The following is an 18,465-nucleotide window of genomic DNA, read 5'->3' on the forward strand; positions in this document are numbered from 1 at the left end:
TTATAAACACAAGACAAAAGACAACAGATGGATACAAACAGACAGGGGAAGACAAGAAGTCAGTGTGAGAGGTGTGGTCTCAACACATTGTGACCTAAACATTGACAAGTTTTTTGTGTGAATCGTGGCCAAGAAGAGTTTTGAGGAGAGATTTAAAGGTGGATAATGAGGTAGGTTTGGGGACATTTATGGGCTGCACCTCCCAAATGTGAAGGGCAGCATGGGAGAAGGCATGAAGGTGCATGATAGAAAATTTAACTAAGTACTTTAAACTACTTACTTCAATGTACAAAGAGCCCAATTTTGCTCTTACACCAGTGTGAAGCAAGAGTTTTTTTAAATGCAGTCAATAGAATTATATCCATGTAAAACTAGGGTGAATGAGGTCAAAATCAAGCCAAAAATATCATGTCCTTTCAGAGTGAAATTCTGGTGCTAATGGAGTCAATGGGAGTTTCACCCTTCAACTGGCCTTCACCCTTTGGTTTTACTCCCGTTGGTTAGTCAGCATCCTGCTAAGAAATATTGCCACCTCACCATTTCATTACTGACACCTGTTTATTTTTTACATGACACTCTGTTGATGCAAAGCAGAAGACAGTTTAACTGGCATTGTGAGGCTTAGTTAATGTTTGCAGCGCACTTTGGGATGAAAAAGTTCTATATAAGTGATAAATATTATAATTACTTGTAATTATCACTTATACAGCATCTTCTGTGTAAGAAATTCAAGCCTTAATTGATTAAACTCACAACACACCAGCGAGTTTACTATAATTATGCTCATAATACTGTTGGGGGAACTGAGGCATCAAATTGTTAAATGACTTACTTATGGTCATGAAATGAGACAGTATTAGCTTTGGTACTCAAACCCAGATCCACTTGAATTCAAGTTCTGTGATCCCCTTTGTCTCATTCGATCATGGTGTATTACTTTTTGTAATAACTATTATTATTTTATTAATATTCACTTATACAGAAAACATTGTGGGAGTTTTGTACAGGTTAGAATGATCATAATTGTGACCTAGCTCCTTCCCCATGACGCTGACACTTTCAGCATCTGTGAATGTGTGTGAGGTTTATTGTTTGAAAAATAGGCATCCATTGCACCGAAGTTAGTGCTTTTGGAGGATTAGGGAGGTAATACTAATTAAATTTTCAATTACTTCATGGTTACCCTGTGATACAAATAGTGTGACATACACAGTGCTTGTTTAACACTTGGAATTATCTCAATATTGCCCACCTTAACTGCATTGTACTCAGTGGAATTGCTATTCTGTAGAATGTAGATCATCTTGAAGTCAACTAATTTCTGCTATGCACTTTTCTTTCTGAACAAAGCAATATTAAGACAGTTATGCTATAGAGGATTTGGTCTGGCATGAATCTTTCAGCATTAAGGATAGCTTAATACCAAACATGCAAACACCTTGCACTCTGGAGCCGTAATGGAAAGTGCAGATTTTATGGATACCTCGCAGTGCGCTATTGTAACAGAACTTACCAGAACACAGAGCCTGGCATAAATATGCGCCATGAACCCAGCAGAATCCAAGGGATGTGCTGACATTAGAGTCCTGCCCAACTCTCTTTCTGATCAATGATGGTCATTCTTTGATTGCAGCTGCCTGTCCCTTTCTGCAGCTCAACTCATTCCCTCACACTCACTCTGACCTTCAGGAGGCGCCTCAGCATGGGCTGGATGCCAAACCCTGCTCTTCTTCCTGTTATGTTCACAACACTACAGAGATGCTAGATAAAATACGCTTGCGGGAACATTGTAATGTAACACTACTTCATTTCTTAGAATTCAGAACAGTTACTCTTAAGAACCTAAAAACAAAAACGGAGAGAGAGAAAACAAGCTGCTTCCTAAGGCATTGAGGCACAATTCACCCCACCTTGCTTGAAGTTGGCTTTTTCCAGATTGGCTGGCTACTGACTGACTGACTCAGACAACCTAGACCACAGGGCTTTGCGCAAAGATCCCTAGTCTGTCAGCAGAGCCAGGAAATCCTTCATGCTTGAAGTGATGGCTGGTCATTTGAACAAGTTTCCACTATACCCCACTTCCCAGGCTTGGTGCCAGTCTTTGGGAGACTCTCCCTGTTCAAACTCAACGAAGGAGAAATTAGAACTTAATGGGTAAGTTACTGAGGCAAAAAGATCCTGAAAGGAAAGGGACAGCGAATGCTGCAGGGCAGGAGAGCTGCCCTGAGGAAATTCACCTGACCACAGTGGGAACCGCAAGCCAATCAACAATCTTCCCCGCCCCACTGGTAGAAGCAGCTGCTGAGCTGAGAGGAGAGCAATGAGCTCAATAACCTCCTGCTTCAGAACAGCGCTAGAAATCTTTTTTTGTCCCTTCCCATTGCCACTGCAGCAAATTATCCCATCTAGTAGGGCTGTAAGCCAATGTCCTTCCTGGGCTCATGTGTCCTGGATGGACACATGTCAGAGAGGATGATTGTCTTGTAATTTCTGTCTTGTATTTATTTATTTAAAGCCTCCAGAAGGCTCTAGGCAACCCCAATGTCTCATTAAATACGCAATAAAATCCAAGTAGCATTAATGCATTCATTTCAATAGCCTGCCAGTCATCTACAGAGATTCCTTTCTGCTCCAACATCGTGGGAAGTAAGTACAGCCTCAGCCCCTCCACAAACCCTCTCAGACAGATGTTTCTTGCAGTGTACCTGGAAAATCAACACATTTGCACATATTTTGGACCAAGGAACAAATTCCAAAGTCCTACACTCCTCACAGAAAACACCATGCCAGCCTCTTTCACTTGCGATGCTGAATAGGATGCAAACCTCTCCAAAATGTGGAGTGTTCTGAATGGGGTCTTTGGGCTCTGTAGCAAGACACCAGCATGGAAATTCAAACCCAAATTTAGTCAAAATTTGGTGCTGTTCAGAGCCAGGGATGTGGTTTGGGCTCATTTCTAATGAATGACACTCATGCTATCACCCCTAAAAGCACAATTGAATATTAACCTGCATCATTCAAATGCTGACAAGCAGCTTAGCCCCTGAACTCCCTAAAGCGCCAGGCCTAGAGAGCACAGGACTGAAATAGTGCTACTATAAACGGACGGGCAGGATGAGGGTTAGTGTTGATCGCAGACGTTTCTCAACTCCAACAGAGCGAAGGAGGGATCGCTACCTGATGCAGCTGTTTTGTGAAACACTGATTTGATTGTCTGACTGGTTCGCGCTGCCAGCCCATTAGACTGGGGGCAATATCAGCCTGTGTGTAGAGCTTGTTGGGACACCTACGTATGCGTGTGAGAGACTAAATATGATTTGTGACCACAGCAAATCCATAACAGCCCGCTATGGTTTTGCTGTGTTCATGATTAATGTTTAGGAGCAGGCCATGCTGCTCCTGTGGCACAGGTGCAGACTGCGTGGCCAAGGTCTGACAGGAAGTGAAGCCGTGGCAATTTTCAGTGAGGTTTGCAGTGCTGGGCTCACTGCCCAAGCCACAGTCTGCGGTGACTGGTGAGTGTGGTGACATGGTGCACTCCAAATGGCCTGTATAGCCCTTGCTGGCGCACTCTAAAAGGTACGTTTGCGCAGATGTCATCCAGTTTCAAACAGGACTCCATTAATGTGCTCTGGGTACCTTGTAGAGTGCACCAGAAGGGAATGCAGAGGGCAGTCAGAGAGAAACACTCTACTGTTTACAACCCTCCAATCCAACCACCGACTCGTGGGGGGGTTGCTAAAGGTGAGCAGAGCGTGGGTATTGCTAGGGAGTTTCCTGGCTGGGTGTGGCAGGTGCTATGGGGGAGCGTCTTAGCGGTGTGTCAAGGACGCAGCAGGCGCTAGGATTGGCTTGAGTGGTGGGCTGTTGCACTCTCTCCTGCTCTCTGACGCTGCTGGCTGGGGCAATGCAGTGAAGGCCACAGAGCTGCTGGTGGAGGCCTCACCAGGCAGGGAAGAAACACAACAGAAGGAGCCTGGGAAGGAGATCAAGGCCGGGGACTGGCCTAGGTAAGGAAGGGCTCTAGGCAGCGTAGGAAGGCAACTTGTCTTGCTTGGCCTAATCCTTCTAATCCCTGTGTTTGGGGCTGGTGGCAGTGCCATAGGGGCAAGCGGGCATGATTTGTTTTCTGCTATGCCGCACTTACCCTAAAGTTCATCAGCTGCCATTGACTGTGGCTCTCCAGTACTGGAGTGAGTGAGTTTCATTCCCCGAGATCACTCAGCGGTACCCATTACTCTGCTTGCAAACAGCACATGCTCACTAACTTTTGGGATGCCATGTCTCGCAAATACAGCTCTCAGATGGGCATTAACGTAATGTGCTGAGTGAAGGGGAGGCGGATGGCATCTGCTGACTTCTGGGGAAGCCAGGCGGCAACAACCTGCTTCCCACCTGGTCCCAGCTCCCAGCTGGGAGGTGGGTGGTAGCTGCTACAGTCCCAGGAAGCCGGGCTGCAGCCTCCTGCTTCCCGCCTGGTCCCAGCTGGGAGGCAGGCGGCAGCCGTCTGCTTTTGGGGAAGGCACGCGGCTGCCCACTGCTTCCTGCTGGGTCCCAGCTCCCAGGTGGGATCCCAGTGGGAGCCTCCTGCATCTCACGAGCTGGGCTTGCAGCTGGGTGGCAGCCACCTGTGCCCTGGCTCCGAGCCGAGCGACAGCATCCAGTGCCCCGGCTTGAAGACGGGCAGCAGCCACCTGCCCACATCCCTGGGTCCCAGCTGGCGCAGAAGCCTCCGCTGCCCCAGCTCGGAGTGGGTGGCAGTCACCCACCTCCTTGGCTGACAGCCAGGCAGCAGCCGCCTGCAACTTGCCCAGGTGACAGCCCCCCCTCCCTGGCTCAAAGCCCAGTGCCCAGAAAACTTGTCAATTTCACTGCTCTAGCTGAGTAGCGATATTGACAACTATGACAGCCCTAGATTTCACCAGTTACCCTCTTTTCCTGTCTCTCTCTCTCTCTCGCCCTCCTTCCCTGTCTCTCTCTCACCCCTTCCTCCTCTCAAATCTATGGCAAAAAATTTGGCACGGTGCTTTATATTCCCCAGCATCACCTCTAGCCCAGGTGCATCCCTGGTGTAAAGGTGGTAACCCTACCCACACTAGATCTGACATCTGTCATATCACGACCTTATATACTCATCCCTTCTTGCAACATATGGCTCACATTAGTCTGTAAATATAAAATCCTGTGTAAAATTGAGTGTTGGGGTACTTATTAAAATTTTCAGAAGTTAGGGGGTACTTGCTATTTAAAAGGTTGAGAAACACTGGCATAGGGACCGGTCACTTGCAGTTTAAATGATGAATGCTGTGTAACTTGAAATCGTTAAATCATGACTTGAGGACTTCAGTAGCTCAGGCAGAGGTTATGGGTCTATTACAGGACTGGGTGGGTGGGGTTCTATGGCCTGCAATGTGCGGGCGGTCAGACTAGATGATCATGATGGGCCTTTCTGGCCTTAAAGTCCATGAATCTAGGGTGAATTTCACCTTTCAAATCTATTCAGTTCAGATACAAACACTCTTAGTTCTGAAAGACAAGGCTGGCTTTTCTCTCTTTCTTTTTATAGAGTGAAATATTACTTTTTCTTATTAATTATTTAATAGGAAGGAAAAACAGATTTGGGTTTAAGGCTATCATTACGAATGACTACTGGTGAAATAGTTATTATGTGCTTTTTAGAAAAATCTTTGCTCTTCAGAAGAAACCTCTGATCAAGGAGCAACATCTGCATTTCGTGGGATCTTATAAAAAAAGAAAAAAATGTGAGGCGCTAAAAATAATCCCCACCATTCAGTTATATCAGAAATTAAACCAGTGACCAAAAAACTTAATTAGTAAAACTAAACCACCTGACTTGGTTAGGACTGACAGCTCAATTTATGTAAAATTCAGTGAATTATCTCTCCATTTTGAAAGAAACTGTATTCTGGATTTGCTAAGAATAATAAATTAGATATAGATGTTTTGCCTGAAAACAAAGGAAGAGAGACACTTGAAATGTGAAAATTACAGCCCTGTTGCTAATGGGTCAGCTTCTTTGCCCTGTACTCACACAAGTAATCCCATTGACATAATAATTCTGACAGTGTGGTTAGAATCAGACATTCAAATATGAATAATTCATCCATCAGAATGGGCCAGATTCTGTATGATCCAGCAATATTCCTACTGGGGTAAAGCTGCTTTCCCCTCTCTCCCCCGCCTTCACTTATTCTGTAACCCTGTTCACCTGAGTGGAGAGGAACATTGGGCCCTATGGGTATGCCTACACTGCATTATAAATCCTGGTCTGTGGGATCTGCACTTGTGGACTTGATGTTTCCAAGCCCATGCTTGAATGTCCACACTGCATTGTAAACCTGGATCTACAGTTGCTGGCTCTGGGTCTCACAATTGTGTTAATGCGTCTGTACTGCACCACATAGACCTTCTGACTCAGGTCTGCCGCTTGAGCTGCGTCCACACTGCAAAATGACATGGCTTGGACCTGAGTCAGTGGGACCCGGGTTTGGACCAATCCTGGGGTGGGGGAGGCGGTCTGTGGGGCAGGGCTGATAAGAGGAAAGGAGAGGACAATTGTACTGGGGCCCCAAGCTCAGGTGCCCTCCCGCCCAAGTCTGTAAATCTGTGTTAATAAAGTGAAATGGGATGGGGCGAGGCCCTAGTGAACATACTGTTCTCTCAGCTGGTCTGGACGTGGGTCCTGACGGCTCATTAACCCAAATCAGAAAGGGTTGTGTGTGGCCAACGGGGAGGTAGGAGTGGTTGGGCTTAAATCTGCAGCTGAACTCAGGTTTACAACGCAGTATAGACATATACCCTAAGTTATTAACACCCGTTTCTCATTGTAAATAGAGATGAAAAAAAAATGTGTTTCTTTTTTCTGGTCGTAGCCTTTGTAACAATTAGGTGAGTTTAATCTCTCTATGTTAATTTAGTATATTCACAAATAGTAGTTCAAATGAAACTTGTTTGTATGGTTACTAAGGTAATGACAACCTTGTGTCACTGATTGCCTGGTGTTTTTGCACAATTCTTCTGAGCCATTATCAGTTAGATAAGCCCTTATGTCAGGTCAGCATAACCAGGACAAAGTTAGCGTAAACATTACAGCACCAGAAACTTCCAGAAAATAAGGATCATCAATAATTTTCCTTATGAGTTAAATATTTTGTTTAAAAATGATTCTTTAAAACAAGTCTAAAAAAGCAGCTCTGGTTTGAAAGTTATTTTCAAAAGATATAAATGGCTAGGGGGGACAATCAGAGTGCGAATATGCCAACAATACCTTCAGTTCAGAATAAAAAAAGTCAACATCATCGAGGGAAAAAAATTGTTTGAGTAACTTGATAAAAAGTTGATAACTCAACAAAATTCACCCCAGCAGTGACCACCAGTTAATAATTCTTCTTCTATAAAAGCGGCATGTTCTCCTGAGGTCTTCGTTCACCTTCATTATGAGGAGAATTATACTGGCACTGGTGTTCACCTTTGTGGGTAAGTTCCCTTTTTCCAATAATGCTAGGCTGGGATGTTCAGAGGGGGGCCTGAGGAAAGTAGGCACCCAAATCTCATTGACTTTCATGTGAGTTGGCACTGAACTCCACTGGACACTTTTAAAAACCCTAAGTGTTATGGATAATTCAGTAGATTACATGTGAAGTCAAAAGAGTTGTTTTCAGTGTCTCACATGGCCATTTTATTTTTTTCCCACAGGGAGTCAGAAATATGACGTTGGTAAGTCTACTGTTCATTTTTAATTAGTGGACCTAACTCTGCCATCAGATATACTGATACAGCTCCCCTGACCTCTATTTTTCTGATGGTAGAATTGGGCATGAGACTTTTTGTTGTGATGATGATGAACTATAATGTCACAAAAATGTTAGTACAAGCAACTATTTCTACTACATTTTTTTTTATTAGAACCTGGCTTTAGCAATGGCAAGACCTACATTTACAGCTATGAAGGCCTCATTCTGCATGGTCTGCACAACAGAGGTTTGGCAAAAGCTGGGCTGAGACTGACATGCAAAGTAGAGATCGGTGGATTGTCACAAAACTATCACATTCTTAAGGTAAATTACAATGCATATGAAAGAAGGCACGGACTGGGCAACCAGAGAACAACCACATTAGAATCCTAGGGTCATGTGCTTAGTTTTGATATGACCACATACAAAAGGCTTGTAAAGCTGGTGTAAGCAACCAGTCAAAGATTTCCCCTGGCAAGAAGGAATCCCCGGGTAGGGCAGAATCAATGTGTTCACTCCCAGTTCCAAGTGTAGGTGCTATGCTGGGGCGGTGGCTGGGGAAAAAGAGCATGACTGAAGTGTTGTAGTGCTGCTATCTTTGGCTGTCACAAGGCAGAGCTTTTGCAGACCATTTCAAATTAGAGCAGCACTGAGGCTGCTCTTAGTTGTTAGGAGATGAATGGTCTTTGGGTGGCCCCAGGAGATGGTGGTGAAAGTGATATAAAGCTTTCTTCCTCCCCACCCCTCCCACATCCAAACCCCAGTACAGCTCAACCAGACCGAAGAATTGGCCTCATAGCTGATCCTGCAAGTTGGTGAATGCCCCCATCTCCTGTTGGCTTTGCTGGAAGTTGAGGAGTTCAGAGCACTCAGCACTCCACAGCAGTAGGCCCCCAAAAAGTTTTGAAGAACTCAGATTGCTTGTGGAAAATTACAGAGCAGGGCCAGATCCTACTTCTATTGAGGCCAATAGCAAAACTACCACTGATTTAATGGAAGCAGGAGCAGGCACCAGATTTATAAATGCTATCCAAAACTAAGTTACACAATTTGCTTGAAGGCTGTATTCACATAATTACCCTGCATGCTTGAAAAATGGCAGAGGCATTTATTAAAACAACTGTCCTTGCAAACATGAAGCTTTAAAAAGAAAGTTAATAAAAATTCAAGAATGAAATAACCCCATTTTGTCATATCTTTTCCATAGCTTGAGAAAAGTTGACTGCGGTAGATAAAATGTCACGCCTAGTGTTATTTCCTGTTTCTATATTTTTCATGTTTTTCAATATTATTTTGTTTAATTTTTATTCAGAACCAGAGAATTACAATAATAATATCCCAGCTCTAAGCTGCTAACACTGTAATTAGCTCACCACCTCAAGAGGGAAGAGCATGAGATCTGTGCTGGTAGGAACCAGAGATCCTTCTTGCTCCCCTATTAAAAACAATGGTCTTCTGACTCTCCCAAGCAATGCTGTTGTTGTGTTTCTGTATAGCACAGCAGGCCAGCACCTGTCATTCTAAGCATTTGTTTATGGAGGCACACGTAAGCAGTGTTTTGGCAGTGTTTCCGAGAATGCTTTGTGTAAAAACTGACTGAAGCTTTGGGGCTAGGGAAGGTATTTCCCTCCTCAGCAGATAGTCTGTGTAATCAGGGGTTTCACTCTCCACTTGCACATTCAGATGGCACTACGAGGTTTGTGGGACTAATGAAGGTTGTATGGCTGGTTTTATTCTCTCTCAGAACTTTGGGTGGGCAGAAATCCTTTGTGGAAATTGTGTCTTGACGGCCTCATCCCAGACCCAAGTACAGGGTCGAGGAAAGGAGATCATTTTATGCAATGTTTGGACAAGTGACCTTCTGACTAGCTCAGATTATTTTCTTGGGGAAATATTTTTAATTGACAACAATTTTGACAGGTGCATTTTCTGAATTTTGTTCTCAGATCCGTTCTCCACAGCTGGAGGAATACAATGGAATCTGGCCCAGAGATCCATTCACTCGATCTTCCAAACTCACCCAGACGATCGCTTCATGTCTCACCCAGCTCTTTAAGTTTGAGTACAACACTGGGTGGGTTGGTAACATTTATGCCCCAGAAAATACCCCTGTCATGTGTATTAACCTAGTGAGAGGGATTTTGAACCTGCTGCAGATAACCATCAAAAAGTCACAGAATGTGTATGACTTGCAAGAGGTTTGTTTTGCCTTTTTAATTCTACTCTGTTGTGAAGACATTCTTATTAAATTATTTTGATTCAGTTACAATTTCCGGGCAGGTTACTTGCTCACCTGCTCCTTGTCCTGGAATGAAAGCCTATTTCAAATGAGAAATGCAATTGAGCTCTCTCAATCTCTATAGGCCGGGATTGGAGGTATCTGCCATACAAGGTATATTATCCAGGAAGACAGGAAGAGTAACCGAGTCACAGTATCCAAGACCAAAGACCTCAACAACTGCCAAGATAAAGTGGTGAAGAACATTGGAATGGCTTACATTCGCCCTTGTGCTACCTGCCCACAGGTATGGAAGATAGGAACATATAATGCCAAGTTAACTGTAGGCATATATGCATATCACTGAGCTGATTTAAATAGAGATGTGGAATGCTCATTCCAGTGGTGAATTTGGCCCTATATGATAAATCTGGAACTAAACCATGGTCTGTTCTCATTTACTGTTTGAGTTTCTTTGCCTTTTTAGAAAGAAAAGATCATAAAAGGAACTGCTGCATTCACCTACAAAATGAAATACACAGATGCTGGTGCCCTGATCACACAAGCCATGTCCCAGCAGGTCTATCAGATCTCCCCTTTCAATGAACCTGTTGGTGTTGCTGTCATGGAAGCAAGGTAGGCCTCAGTCATTAAACTATAAATGAGTGTAATGACCAGCACTGGGAGAATACATCTAAAATACATTCACCAAGAGTTTGGGAATAAAACAAAAATTGGTTTGTTTTGCTGCAACTGGATGATTCTTTTGTTAGTTTTTGGCATTCAGAGGAGTGATCTGGCCCTATATGTCTCTGCCTGTATCTAAGATTCATCTCTGTAATTAATTAAGCCCAAATTGCTGTATGTGGCATTTATCTTTTGCATAGGGCACATGCCATGGGTAAGTAAAAGGAAACATCTGAGAAATGTAAATATCAATAATATGCTGTTAATACTATCTTCTCCTCAGTTTGCCTTGTTAAAATGATAGAGAAGTTGTGAGATTTAAATCTGAACGTTTTACTGTAAAAATGTTCATGTTGTTGAAAGTTTCATACAAGTTCAAATTTTGCACTTGATATTTTCATCCAGAGATCTCAATATGGTTGCAAACTTCAGTTAGCCTCCCAATACAATGGTGGTTTATGTAAATAACCAACCTAGAGTGACTTGTTAATATTCTTACTGAGGAGTTTGTAAAATGCTATCCTTGAGAATTTTTCATATGATTTTGAATAATGAATACATTTGAGAATTTTCTGATTCATTTGCAGACAATGTGAATTTATTATTGGGAATCACTCATTCAGCTTTAATATCCACTGGATCTAGCTTAGGCAAAGGGAGCAGCCAAAGTCAAATGTTATGGATACATTTCACTTTTTTCCTTGCAGACAAGAACTTACTTTGAATGACATTAGAAGCAGTGAAGCAAGCACACCAGAAATTCAGCTGCAAAACTATGGAAGTCTTCGTTACCATTTTGCAAAAGAACTTCTCCAGATGCCAATTCATCTAATAAAGATGACAAATCCTGAATCACGGGTATGAGATACTTAATTTTGAGGCTCTTTCATTATTTATATAACTAATGAAAGATCAGCAAATTATTTCAGACATTTCAGAAAAGAATCTTGTAATCCCTTCTGCCTTCTGTTTTTGTATCAGATAGTAGAAATATTGCAACAATTAATTCAGCATAATCAACAAGAGTTTAATAAAGAAGCTCCAGCCAAATTCTTAGAACTTATCCAGCTTTGTCGCGTGATGACCCCTAAAAATCTTGAGTCTCTTTGGAAACAATTTGCTAATAAACCTCAATACAGGTAATTGATTTTGTCACTCTCAATTAATATTTCTGAATAGAGTAATTCTGAAAATGAAAATAATAGATGCCTCCTCTTGTTTACAGGCAGTGGCTGTTGAGTGCAATCTGTGCGGCAGGAACTACTGAGACATTCATGTTCCTTACACAAAAAATTCGTAATGAGAATATCAGCTATTTGGAATCAGCTCTGACTATAGCTCTTGCCTTCCATTTATCCAAAGCTGATGACCACAGTTTACAAACTGTAGCAGTGAGTATAATACATAGGATCACATCTCATTCTGCCGTCTTGTAATTCTTCTACTAGAGAGACAAGGTGGATGAGGTAATATCTTTTACTGAACTAACTTCTGTTGGTGAAAGAGAGAAGCTTTCGAACTAGACGGCACCCTTCTAAAGGCCGAGGAGAGGTACTCAGGGCAAGTCTACACTTAAACGCTGCATCGGTGCAGCTGCACCACTCTAGTGCTTTAATGAAGACGCTTTATGCCGATGGAAGAGAGTTCTCCAGTTGGTGTAGTTAATCCAGGAGAAGTCCTCCCACTGACATAGCGCTGGCTACACTGGCGCTTAGATTGGTATAACTTTGTCGCTCAGGGGGGTGGATTTTTGACACCCCTGAGAGATGTAGTTATACCGAAATAATTCTGTGGTGTAGATCTGCCCTCAGAGTGTCACAGCTAACCACAGGATGGAACAGATTGTTTAGCATATGTAGTTAACACATATTCTAAGAGACCATTCAAAGTGAAGTGGCCTGTTAACACCACTGCAGCCATAAGACAAAAAACAGAGTGGTTGGTGGGTTACAGATTATTGTAATAAGCCATAAATCCAGTGTCTTTATTAAGACCATGATTTTTAGTGTTTAACAAAAGTTATGAATTTAAGCTCTCAAGCCTGTCTTTTGAAGATGTTGTGCAGGTTTCTTTTGAGGACAAGGACTGAGGGGTCAGATATGGAGTGATCATTTTGTGAAATGTGTTCACCCATGTGTGATGTGATTTTATCTTTTATCTTTTTTCTGTGTGAGTTCATTTGAGAGCGTAGTGATTGTCTGGTTTCACCCGCATAGTTGTATTGGAGCATTTAGTGCATTGGATGAGATACACCACATGTTGTGATAGGCATGTGTAAGACCCCATTGATCTTGAAAGGTGTGTTGTGGGGAGTATTGATCATTGTAGCAGTGGAGATATGTCTGCAGGTTTTGCATCTGTTGTTAGGACAGGGTCTGGTGCCATTTTGAGTTGGTGGGTCCTGGTTTATGTGGAGTTTGCTTCTGATGATCTTGGAGCAGCTGGGCAGTTGTTTGAAGGCCAGAAGAGGGGGTTTGGGAAATATTTCTTTACAGATGTGGACCCCATTGAGTATGGGCTGTAATTGTTTAATGATACCCTGTATGGGCTCCAGTGTGAGATGGTAGGAGAAAAGTAGGGGTGTTCAGATAGAGGGGGTGGCTTTTCTGTATTGAAGCAGATTCTCTGGGGATATTTGGATGGCCCATTCCATGATGCAATCTACTTCTCTAGTGAGGGTCCTTGTTTGGTGAAGGGGGTTTTAAGTGAGCTAAGGTCTGTATCCCTGACTTTCTCCTTGGAGAATATTGTGTGGTATCTGAGTGCTTGGCTGTAGAGAACAGATTTCTGGGTGTGTTTGGGGTGGTTACTGGATCTGAGAAGGTAGGTGTGGTGATCCATGGATTTCTTGTATATGGTTGTCTGTTGAAGCTGATCATGGTGTCCAGGATATCGGGGTGTCATGAAGTGTCCATGTGGGGGGTCCTCCTTCTACTAGCAGACCACAGTCCACATTTATTAGTGAATGTACACAATTATATGCGGTGGGAGTGATGTATTTCCTCTTTAAAGTGCTTCATTGTAAAGTTTAGGGTAATTAGAAAAATGTTGACATTTTGATTAAATTTTTCAATCATTAAAAACTTTTAAACACTTTGGGTACTTGATTATAGCTGGTCAAACTCCCCAAAATTTCTATGAAAATTTTCATCAATTTTCTTCTGCCAAAAAAAGAAATTTGGAAAATTTAGACCCACTCTGATCATTAATATAATGTGAGAAAAATTAGTTATGGTCAGTAATATCACAGAAACTCCACATCCTGGTCCTATGTCTGAAATTATTACAAGTCTGATTTCATTTTACTGAAAATACCTAGGAAAATCCAAGATAGTTTCTATTTGGTTCTTATAGGTAAGGTGAATGTTCAGCTAAATATGGTCTCTACTGTATACTAATATTAAGATGTGCTGCTTCTCACTTCTGCAGGATCTAGTGACCAGCTTCCGAATTCAGAGAGTTCCTATGCTTCGCAAGCTTGCTTACCTGGCATATGGTTCCATGGTAAACAGATATTGTTCTGTGTCTTCATCTTGTCCTAATAAAATTCTTCAGGTGAGTGGGTTTTATTTCAGGTTTTTTAAAATGTGAAGAAATTTCAGAAACTGCCTTTAATTTTGTTCCCACCAAGTTATGTGTAAATCAGGTCAAAGGAGGTTTAAAGTCCATCATTTGCAGATGTGATCAACTGCAAAATTGCGAACACAAAATTAGAAGGTGAGCTGAAGCTCTTTGAAAAATACGTTCTTAATAGTTCCGAATTTTGAATGCAAGTGGTGATAGTCTCTAGGGAAAAATAATTCTGTAAACAAGTTGAAACTGAATTTAAAATGCGTGGCAACTTGTAGGATTAAAATAAGAGTACTATGGTATATGTTCCTGTATATAGTACATGCTATTTTACATTAGTACCATTACTCCTCAATACCAGTATAAAAGAAGCTCCAGACATATCACAAGTCATGGCTCCTAAAGTGACCATTTTAAGAAGAAACATCATGACAGCACACTAGTCCCAGGTTTTCTTTGGTCATTGTCTTCAGACTATGGGGATCTATTCCTATGTACATAAGTACCAGAGTACTGAGATGGTCTGTTGACATCAGAATGTGTTTAAACTTGAAAAACAGCACAGCAGAGTTAAACAAAGCAAAGCCTGCACAAAAGTAATCTGTCCTTGTCATGTGGACAAACCTGTTAGGTAAATCCTACCCCATCAATCTGGGCAGCTGAAAACATTCAGATGAGGTTCTGAGAATATAGGGGAATGCATTTAGCAGTGCCTAATGGAATCCAATGGCCATAGCAGGAGGTGTTGTAAGTACTGAATTTGGTGCATGTTTGGGACTATGGGAGCTGCACTAGAATCACGGAGAGAGGCACCTTCTTTGTGAATTCCCTCAGGGCTCAGCGGCTAGGCTTGTGTGGGGAGGTGCAATTTGTGCAAAGTGAACAGGGATGAACTTGGCCCAGCTATAATGCAAGCAAAGTTACATTAGTCCAAACCAGTGAGTGCTACTTGCTCTTTTCTGTATTTGGCACTATGGTAATGGGAGCCTGGGAGTAAAATGTGCAAAGTTCAGTTTAAAGAAGAAAGCAAGTTCTTGGAGCGAAAGGCTCTTTATTCACTGTAGGCAAGGATGGCAACGTGTATGTGCAAGATTATTATCTGAATTAACAAAGCTACACATTCTTTCTTTGTTTGCAGCCCCTCCATGATGTTGCAGCTGCGGCAACCAGCAAAAACCATGAAGATGACATGGTCTTGGCTCTGAAAGCCATTGGCAATGCAGGAGAACCAGCCAGTATCAAGCACATCCTGAAGTTCTTGCCAATATTTTCACCTGCTGCGAAGGCTTTTCCAGTTAGAATTTATATTGATGCGGTTTTGGCCTTGAGAAAAATAGCCAGGAAAAACCCTGCAAAAGTAAGTGAAACCATTATTTAAACAATCGCATTGGACATAAAGAATACAGGATGTGATGGAGGTGATGTCAGTGGCACAATGTTTGTGAAGTCAGTATGTTATATTAGATCCTCAGGACCAAATTCTCAGCTGGTGTAAATCAGCATAGCTCCATTGACTTCAGTGGAACTACACTGATTTATCCCAACTGAGGATCTGGTTTGCATTGCTTATTGTACCTCCTAGACCTGTAAGGCTATTTATGTACACAGTTAAAGGCTGCTCCCTTTGACCTTGTTCTCATTGAAATCAAGAAGAATTTGGCCATTGACTGCAGTAAGTTTGAGGCAAAAATAATTTGCGGCAGAGGTTCATAGCCGTAGAATCAATGGTACAATGTACCATATTGTGGCTATATGAGACTTTAAAATTAAGACAAGCGGTCTTATTTTAATTCAGAAGGAGTAAAATACTGTTAAATCATTTTAGCATGGCTCATTACATGGGTTTTCAAAAATGGCTCCATTCACCATGTACATTGATTGTTTTGTCTCTTAACACTGCTGGGGAATGCATTAGGGGCAGATCCCCAGCTGGTGACAAGTAGCATAGGCCCACTGAGGCCAATAGGCCTATTTATAGCATTTGATACTAGCTGAGGATGTGCCCTTAGCTCTTCACATATATAAGGCTGGACATAGACAATAGATCAATGCATGAGCTGAAAGTTGATCAGGGTGAGGGTATTATAAAAAAAATCAATTAAATTTGTATAATCAGTATTATGGGCATTCCGGATCCTGCAGTTGCTGTCCACTCAAAGCTCACACTGACATCTGTGGGAGTTTTAAGTAGAAAAGGACTGCAGGATCTCATTCTAAAAAGTAAAACTATAATAAAAAGTAATAAGCATAGGCACTTTCTTGTTTTTTAGGATTTTTTTATCAGAATTATAAACAGCAGATAAAAAATAATACTGTTTTCTATACCACGTGTTGTGATCTCTTATTAACTTAAGTAATATGAGAAAGAGAGAGAGACAATCCATTGTCAGTTTGTTTGTCTATGCCTTTATACCATGCTCATTACTGTAGTACCTGAGTGACTGCAATCTATGTATGGAAGTCCCACTGATATCAAGCAGTGTAAGCAATGGTGAATACAAATTACTTTGACACTTCTCTAATTGCACACAACACACTCCTCCCAGTGTCGCTGAGAATTAGGTGGTCCTAATGGCTGCAAAACTGGACACATTATTAATGGTAATTCCCCCCCACGTCTGTTCATTGTGCCCCAATAATATTTATCTTCATGCATCGTCTCCTGTATTGCAAAAAAGGCTATACTTTCTGTTTTATTCTCCCCTCAATATGTGTGGGTGATTCACCAGTGCAAACTGCATTCTTTTAAAAGGAGAATACACTCCTAAGAAGTTGCCAGGAACTGGAATTGTGTTTTCTTCCTTCAGGTACAGGAAATTCTTCTCCAGATCTTTGTGGACCAGTCACTTGCTCCTACTGTCCGAATGATGGCTTGTGTTGTCATCTTTGAAACTAAGCCTGATCTTCCTCTTGTAACAACTATGGCCAATGCTCTGCTAAAGGAGAGCAATTTACAGGTTGCCAGTTTCACATATTCCCACATGAAGGCTTTGACAATAAGCAGGATCCCACAGCTCTATAATTTGTAAGTAAAAGGAGAAATAGAATTTTTCACTGTAAGTAATGATTTCCATTACGGTTTTCTAAGTATGAATGCAATGCGAATTCAGTTACTATGGAGAATTATTATCCATTTTACTTAGATCTGCTGCTTGCAACATTGCCATTAAACTACTGAGCCCAAAACTTGACAGGCTGAGCTATCGTTACAGCAAGGTTATTCATGTTGGTGGTTATTACTGTGAGTACCAGATATGCTGTTGAACTGCTTTGGCTAATACTGTATTCTTAGAAAGTTCCCATAAAAAAGCCATGAAATACCAGGAATTTCTACTGAAATCTTGCCACTGACAGTGGGATTTGTCCACTCCTGGAGTAGGAAAAGCAAAACTGCAGATGTCTCAGGATCTATGGGGAATTCTATGGATCTCTGGACTTCAGCTGTGGACTGAGGTATTTGTGTAGAGACCCAGTACTCCTCAGACCTGCCACCTCACCCGCCAGGGAGGGCATGGTCCCAAATTCTCCCCTGAGAGAGACTTTGCATATGAAGATTGGGCAACACATAGAAATCAGTGCTGACAGACTAATTTATGTAATTACACACAGCAGGTGACTATACCTTATATGCACAAGATACCATTGGACACTATAACAAAAACCAAATCTCTACTGTACTTTGATTTCTGCTACAGTGGAACATAGGGCTGGCGCAATTGGAAGAGTCTATCTCATGAACAGTCCAAGCAGTATGTTGCCATCTGTGATAATGATGAAACTAAGAGGATACTATGCAAATACTGCAACTGATTTTGTTGAGGTAAATATTACATTTAGAACAACTATCTGAGCTATGCAAATACTTCTCATTTAAGCCTTCTGGATGGATTGGGGGTATTTAACCACAGCCCTGAGTAGGGGCGAGTGCAGAGAGAAAAGCTTAAGAAGGGAGTCTGATTGCAATTGTCCTTGGCCCTCTTGGCTATAGACTCTGATGAGAAAGGCTATGAAAGCATTCAGTTTGGAAATAAAATATAACAAAAGTAAAGGAAATCTCAGAAGGCTAATTGAATATCTGTCTGTAAACCTGAACTGTAACTGCCTAACACATATATGGGTAAAGGTTATACTAGGGATTTTCCTATACTCTTTGAGCCAAATCCATTACTAGATATACAGATGCCATTTTATTGACTTTAATGGAGTCATGACTGCTCATGACAGTGGTTAAATCTG

The 18,465-nt window shown here is 41.9% G+C and overlaps 1 protein-coding gene across 2 annotated transcripts in view; it reads left to right on the forward strand.

The window, feature by feature from the left end:
- Positions 1–7,368: 7,368 nt before the first annotated feature.
- LOC137146916 (vitellogenin-2-like) overlaps positions 7,369–18,465 on the forward strand; it is a 32,375-nt gene continuing 21,278 nt past the window's right edge. Inside the window, exons 1-14 of one of the 2 annotated variants that reach the window (XM_067538571.1) lie at positions 7,369–7,497; positions 7,717–7,737; positions 7,927–8,078; positions 9,701–9,952; positions 10,118–10,279; positions 10,460–10,608; positions 11,367–11,517; positions 11,641–11,798; positions 11,885–12,050; positions 14,089–14,214; positions 15,368–15,586; positions 17,037–17,254; positions 17,373–17,470; positions 17,925–18,049. In XM_067538571.1, the coding sequence (XP_067394672.1) occupies positions 7,458–7,497; positions 7,717–7,737; positions 7,927–8,078; positions 9,701–9,952; positions 10,118–10,279; positions 10,460–10,608; positions 11,367–11,517; positions 11,641–11,798; positions 11,885–12,050; positions 14,089–14,214; positions 15,368–15,586; positions 17,037–17,254; positions 17,373–17,470; positions 17,925–18,049 (2,037 nt within the window). In that variant the 5' untranslated portion in view covers positions 7,369–7,457. Of the gene's footprint in view, positions 7,498–7,716; positions 7,738–7,926; positions 8,079–9,700; positions 9,953–10,117; positions 10,280–10,459; positions 10,609–11,366; positions 11,518–11,640; positions 11,799–11,884; positions 12,051–14,088; positions 14,215–15,367; positions 15,587–17,036; positions 17,255–17,372; positions 17,471–17,924; positions 18,050–18,465 lie in introns of those variants that run through there. The other variant, XM_067538572.1, reaches the window with a different exon arrangement.

This window comes from Emydura macquarii, unplaced genomic scaffold (assembly GCF_026122565.2).
Source record: "Emydura macquarii macquarii isolate MOO-44397 ecotype Brisbane River unplaced genomic scaffold, CSIRO-AGI_Emac_v2 contig_480, whole genome shotgun sequence".
NCBI classification, from domain to species: Eukaryota; Metazoa; Chordata; order Testudines; family Chelidae; genus Emydura; species Emydura macquarii.